Here is a 7437-nt window from a genome sequence, read left to right as displayed (position 1 = left end):
AACGTCGAATATTATTTATGATTTTAACTTTATACACAAGTGCCAAAATACTATAAGAAATTAAAGTAGTTTAATTAAATTTTGAATATAAGTGTAAAAAGTTGTGACGTGCACACTTTGATCTGCCCATGGCAAGTGTTAATTATTTTTGGTAATTTTTGTTTCCTCTTCCAAACATGTTGCTTTGGAAACAATATGAAGGAAAGTTACAAAAAGACAATAAAATATCATGAATATAATATGTTAGACTCATGTGTATTTCAGGAAAACTCAACTTGGTTAATATTTACAATTAAAACAATTAAAAGCTATATAACTGCATTATTTCAAAGACAAAATATAACTTGATACAAGTTCTGTCAAATTATAAATAAAAAAACACTTGATCAAATTAGGAACTCACTTGAGTTATAGTTTTTATATAGAACAAAAGCATACACTCGTAGAGAAAAACGGATGGATGCAACAGCTTCTAAGAAAGATAAGTTTAGTTCCTGACATTCATTGTATGAACTGAATTTTTGCAGTAAAGAGACAGCTATTTGTAGAGCCTTTGCTTCCATCTCAGATGAATGAAGAGGAAAGGTGGAAATATAATCCTGTTGCAAAAATATTTACATTACTTTAAAAAAAGAAACACAAAATTCACATCATCAACATTCAAATACATTAAATTATTTGATACTAGCTAAAGGCATCTCCTTGTACACAAATAGTATACAAAAACTGGACGTTCTTCGCATAGTACATGTAGACTAGTATAGTTTATACATTAAGATAAAACTTTGTTGTCCAATAAGAGTATTTGTAATGTCTTTGCCCTAAGAATCAAGACTAAGTGCATTATAGCAACTATTTGTACATAAAATGTTTTAAAACAGTTCACTGTATAAAAGTTTTGTATGTTTAGTTAATCATTTTCTACAGTTCTTATTCCTGCTTTGTTTACATTTATAGTTATTTATTACTAACAATACTTCTGCAAATCCAATACAAACATGAACATTTAGTAGCAAATAATGTTTTGCATTTTAAAGTTAACTGATATTCAAATATTCTCTTAAAAACCAATTTGCTATTGAATTAGAAAATTTTAATTATTGAAAAAAAAATATATAAATAGTTCTCATACCTTTTTCAAACAAGTTTCTTTTGAAAAGATATTAATTTTTTTAAATAACTGAACAAAAAACTGGTATACTATAATATCCACTGTATTATAAAAAAGTGGTAGGCACCAAACCTACCTAACAAATTTTCATATAAATCCCATAGTGCACCAGGATTTACAAAAGTCAGTAGCTGCCACAGTTAACCAGTTGAAATTTAAATGCCATGAGAAAAGAGCTCATACTTTCAAATAAGATTAGTTACTGGTTAGAACTGATAATTTATGTGTTCAAAATATTTCAACTCATGTATTCTATTCAAAATATAGTGTGGGCAAAATGGAAGCCCAAAGATTATAATAATAATAAGGAAAATTGGTTCAGTTGTTCAAGACGAACTAACTACATATCAAAATTTTAAAGGTATTTTGACACAACACCACACACTTCAACATATCCAATTAAATAAACTGTGCTTACTGAAATAATTTTTGAAGACTTGTGGATATATATGATGCATTAAAGTCTATAATAAAAGTAATAATACCATAGGCGATGACTTGTCAAGAGTTTCATTTGGGAGGGCAAAAACAGGGGAGGGTTTTTTAACTATCTTTATTCACATCATAAATTACCAAATTAGCGAAACAAGTTAATACATTCATAATTCACACTAAAGTTTATTATTACTGTAGTAAATATGAAATTAACATATCCAAATTAAAAAGGTTAGCATAGTTATATTCTGCCCCACTATTCACGTTATGTTGACATAAAATAAAATAAAAAATTAAATTATATATGGAAACACAAACAATACAATCTCTTCTTTGCACGAAAAGTTCTGGACATCAAATCCACTAAAAATCAACAAGGATTTTATATAAAAAGGATAACTATATAAAAAGACAAATCATTGAAAGTTGCTTAATCAAACGTTTGCCTAATTAAAACATTTCCCAAAATCACTTTAAGTTACACAATTTCTTGTCCTCCTGTGTCCTTAAAAGAATTCAAAATTCCAAAATTACAGTGGCATTCTTGACTAGTTTTCTTCCCAGAAGACATTGCGAAACTGAAGACAATGCACATCTGTTTCGAAACTAGTTTCTCTAGTATCAAGACTTTGACAGTTTGTTCCACTTAGTATGGTTTTTTTACTAACCATGCTACCATTCATATCATAAGACTATTCCATGTATGTCATTATACCAATGTAAGGAAGTTTTTTGGATTGTAATCATACAACAGCTATTACATCAGTAAAGTACTATACTATATCCAAATACTGTAAAATTTATTTTGGAGGACTAAGCTCCCAGAATTAATATTCCCATGTGAAATCCCCCTTTGCTCCTGCTAACTCGAAACTTGTAAAGAATGCAGAAAATATAATTTTTTTATATATTATTATAAAACATAAAACTCCTTAAATAAAATATCTAATAATGAACTTAGCTTTTGTTTATGTATATTGTGTTAAATTTCATCCTGTAGTGTCAAAACATGCTTTTTGTGTTAAATAAATGTAGTTAATACAAGAAATATCCTTCTTAACTTATTTCTCAATACCTTGGTATGTTCTTCTATGAAATACTGATGTGAACAATTAATTCACTGAACTTCACGAGGTAAATTTTCAAGATGAGTGATGCAGTGCTACTGAGATACCAAGTTCATATCGAAAGAATAATCCATGATATTGATATAAAATGAGAAATCACAAGTTTACTAGATTTTTTTTTTTTATTATTATGCATTTAAATCAATTCCTTTACTAATTACTAAATTCTGACTAAGGATTCTACCAAACCATTCATTCAAATGCTCCATGATATAATATTAGGCAAAAAAATCATCATGTTTCGTTCTCACTAAATAGATATCATTAAAGCTTGATATTTCGTTTTTTAGAAACATTCAAAGTGTAAATTACCACTAATTGTATATTTTATCATATACTATTTATTTGTATTTACAGAAAGCTTGAACCTACCTCCAGTGAGTCAAGGACCAGTATGTTCAGTTCTTCATCCTGACCAATTATTTTGTACGATTCCTGGAGAAAATCATTCAAGTGATGTTCCAACGAGTTTCTACAGTATAAATTGATCATGAGTAATTCATAATGTAAACAGAAAATGATGTTACAGAAAAAACAAGACAATATGATGATAATTGTGTGTGTGTGTGTGGAAACATAATTTTCTAATAGTTGTAAAATTATAAAGTTTTGAATTAAAAAAACAAAACAATGCACAACTTGTTATTAACTAATTTGACATGGAAGATATCTACAAAATATGACATGATAAATACAAGTAGTGTTGTAGATTTGATTATTGTTATACTTTCTTATTCTATTATGCATGATCTAAACAACATCAACACTTAGTTTCCAGACAAAAAATTACAAAAGCAACCAAATAGAAAAGTTATTCTTTAACTCTTTGTCTGTGGCTGCTTTAAATGAGTGAGTAATTTTTGCAAGCCATACACTGTATATAGCATACTTGCATTCAACTGCCAGAGGTGGAACATACCCTATATGGCAAATCAACAGTTAATAGGTTAACTATGTCTCAAGCCAGTGTCCTTCAACAAACCTGATACATAAGTTTAAAATATGGTTCAATTACATTACAACTTTATGGAATAAATCAATGTTTGCATAACCTGCACAAATTATAATGTGTGCACATTAAAAGTAGTAGGTTAAATTAGAGAAAATGATAATTTACAGTGGTAAAGTGTCATACTGGTAAGGTCTGTAACGTGTACACAATGAGACAATGTAAAACACACACAAAAAAAAACACTAAAATAATTTTTTTAGATTGAGTTTATATTACGTACAATATTTCAGCATAAACCTGACTACAAAAATACCAATATAATCATATAACAATAACAACAAAGTTAGAATCAATAAATGCTATCCAATTTAATTTATACTCCCCTTTTTTCAATGATTTGTGTTTAAACTCTTATCTTTTAAGAGCTTAACTTACCTGTATGGCAATAGCAATTTCAACAAATAAGATCGAATGACAGGTGTTGGATCTACATAGTCTACATCAAATACAGTCATATTCCGAGTTTGTAGGTTTTCATTCTTATTAACTGTGATTAGTCGGATCAGTTCTTTAATAACTGTATCATCAGGTGGAGAATTTCCAGAGAAACAATATCGTGATAAAACCTCAATGAAAAACAAGTTGCACCGCTGGCGGAATTTGCCGTGTCGTTCAACAGCTTCTCTATATTGCAAAAAATCAAATCATATTTTTGTTAAATGGTTTCATTAAAAGTTACAGGACTTGGCTACTGAGCTCATTTACTGATCTTTAAGTAGGCTTATATACGAAAATTCTAATCAAAAGTGCATGTAACCTTAAACAACAACCAACCTCAAAAAACTTCTTTAATAAATTCAAAACTATAGAGTTTAAACACATTTGATTTGAGTGAAACTTCTGTAAGCATTTATAAAAAATGATTTCATTTGCAAGAACAAAGCTCCCACCCATAAAAGTGTCAAAACTTTCTGTATCAGCCTATGATGATATTATCATCATTAGACTATAGCCCTCCATCAAGAGGAGAAGAACACATTCTCCATGTGCAATAAATTCCATATGCATTTGCATTTGAACAAAGACTCATTCTTTATGAGACAAACAAAATGTATTGGAAATGGGGAGGAAGAGTGAGAGGTTATGCAGAGGTAAGTAGCTATCTAAAATTTACTTTCAGGCAAAGAAAATGTTAGCTTCAGAAATGCCAGTTAACCTCTGGACAAGAGAGCTAGAATCCCACATTGAAGATGGTGGATGGGCTGATGCAGATTAAAAATATTAGCTCCTTTCTGAAAACACAGCATTGGAAAGGGAAAGCCCCTGGAATATGTCACCAACTGGGGAGGGGGTGTTGCCTAGTGGGGCATCACTCAGCAGGAAACCCCCTAACTACATCCATCTGAAGTAGAGAATACTCTTCACCAATGAGAAGTGGTAAAGCAAAAGATATTGTCAAAAGAATCTTTAGTTTGGTTCAAAAGTATCACAGGTAGGTGTAATGTAAAATTGCTCAACTGGCTGCTATCTCATTATTTCAGAGGCAGTCATTTGAGAACTGTGTGTATTGTTGATGGGGTAGTAAGTCAGGCCATTCGGTATTAGAGAAGTACATACACGAAATACTTACCATAATAATCAAGTGCAAAGAAAAACATCCAAGATTTGTTTCCAAAGTGAACACAAGACCAAAGCAGCTGAAACAGCCAATGGGAATGGCTTGGATGATAAATAACACAGTGGGATGGTCTGTACTACACTTCAAAGAATATGCCAGCCTTACTTCCCATCAAGATTTGCATCCACTCAGTCTCATGTAAGTGGTGTTAAATCGTCTTAATGGGGAATTCTTCACACTGACCACCCCAGCAGCTTGAGACTGGAGAAGCATGGGTTCTCTCTTATTCCAATAGAAGAAAATCTGAGTGAGGAATCTGTGTGGGGAGAATGTTTAAAAGGAGCTTGGACTGAACATGAAATATCAAATTTGCATAATGTCCAAAAATGATAGACTATGCAAATAATGACAGCAAGCACCAGCAAGGTATTAGGGAAGGCACACACCTGTGGAAAGGTTCCAGGCTTATGTTATACAGTAAATACACATCCAGGGCTTGAGCTTCTGAAACATGATAACTAACAAACAAATACAGTGGTCATGCTTCCAAAAAGAAAAAGTCTAAAGCCAAAAAAACAGAGATACTTGGAGCAAATGCCTCCCTGTTGAGGGATGAAAGAAATGACAGAGGAGTGTCTAAATGGATTATGATAGGAAGACCAGACAGAAAAATATAGTAAGCCTGTGGAGCAGCCAAAACCACAAGAATGATGAAACAGAGAAACATCTCAAAAGGCTAAATGTTAAAAATAGATCAGATGTCCAGAAATACACTCTATTTAAACTGAGGCATTGGTGGAAAGGTTTGTTTGGAGAATTTATTGTGGTCAAGCTAAAAGCAACACTTAATGTTCCAACTTTGCTGTACTCAACACCGATATGGAAACCCACATATGTGAGTGGAATGAGCCCACAGAGGAGGGCTCTGAACAGACGCAAGATGGGGTGGGAGGGACTTCCAGGGTCGTTTGGGTTTGAGTGAATTACCAAGACAGTGAGGGGAAAAAAGACAATGGATCATTCAATATAACTGCTTTTACAAACCACAAGCCACTGAATGAGACACCAGTGATAGATCCAATAGAAACAAGGAACTCAAGAGAACAAATAGTCCCCAAAAAAGAGACAGATCCTCTTGTGCAAGAAATTAAGGAGACATTAGAGCCTTGGTATCAAAAGCTCTATGGCTCAAACGCATACAAAGAAAGGCTGAGTCTGTCCTGCATACAAAGTGAGAAAGTCACCTCAGTGAATGAGATACAGAGTGGTGATGAGACAGAACTGGAAAGCTGAACTAGTAATCCTAAATGAGACAACTCCTGAAGGAGAAGAGAGGTTACAACATAGGAAGCCATGTTGGAAGTGGAAAGAAGTGGCCAGATATTCACATTGTAGAAGAACAATAGGCCTCAGGAATGCAACCTTTGAGCAAAGGCTCAAAAGAACCAATAAAATATATGAGGACACAGACAACCCAAAAGGAAGGAGTGGCAACTGAATAACTAAATTTTTTACCATTGTGGATGAGCTGAAGGAAGCAGAAGATGGACAGACAAATTGGGATGTACAGAAAGTGTCTGAGACCTCAAACTGGGTCATCCACCAACAAGAATTAAGAATATATACCGCAGAGTGAGAAAACATCAAACAGGAACTGAGAGAAGACCAAAGTTAGTTCTAGTAAGACAGACTGATTAATGACCTCCAACGTTCCATCTATGTGAGAACAATAAAAATGAGACGAGTAGAACCCCCAGAGTGAAGTTGAGGAAATGTTCCACGGCATTTGAAACAGGTGTGGTAAAGAATAGGAAGACAGGAAAAAATCCTGAGAAAGCACCTGAACAACTCAATACACTGTAGTGAATTGAGGCCACAGGGCACAAACTGGGAAGGCAAAGCCCCCACCAAACCAGAGCTAAGAGGCTCCAAAGACAAATAGTTTCCAAGACCCACAAAATAATTAAAGGACAAGGAATATAAAAGGGGTGACTTCACAAGGCTGTATATGATGAAAAATCTGGAGAGGGTTTTCTGGTCCCAAAGGCAAGAAACCAAAGTGAGTAGAGATGACTGGTGAGGTGCTGCATCAGCTCAAGATACTATAATATAAGAAACACCTCCAAAATTCCAC

At 33.0% G+C, this 7437-nt stretch overlaps 1 protein-coding gene across 4 annotated transcripts in view; it reads right to left on the bottom strand.

Annotated features, from left to right (window-relative positions):
* The window catches only part of LOC106466878 (E3 ubiquitin-protein ligase rnf213-alpha-like), a 94617-nt gene that overhangs the window by 57867 nt on the left and 29313 nt on the right, over window positions 1-7437 (bottom strand). For all 4 annotated transcript variants that reach the window (XM_022394946.1, XM_022394945.1, XM_022394948.1 and 1 more), the window contains exons 8-10: window positions 4121-4369; window positions 3106-3205; window positions 404-599 (exon numbers count right to left, since the gene is read on the bottom strand). In XM_022394946.1, the coding sequence (XP_022250654.1) occupies window positions 404-599; window positions 3106-3205; window positions 4121-4369 (545 nt within the window). The remainder of the gene's footprint in view (window positions 1-403; window positions 600-3105; window positions 3206-4120; window positions 4370-7437) is intronic.

This window comes from Limulus polyphemus, unplaced genomic scaffold (assembly GCF_000517525.1).
Source record: "Limulus polyphemus unplaced genomic scaffold, Limulus_polyphemus-2.1.2 Scaffold2409, whole genome shotgun sequence".
Lineage (NCBI taxonomy): Eukaryota > Metazoa > Arthropoda > Merostomata > Xiphosura > Limulidae > Limulus > Limulus polyphemus.
The sequence above is the reverse complement of the archived record's forward strand: the minus strand, read 5'-3'. Positions and strand labels throughout refer to the sequence as shown.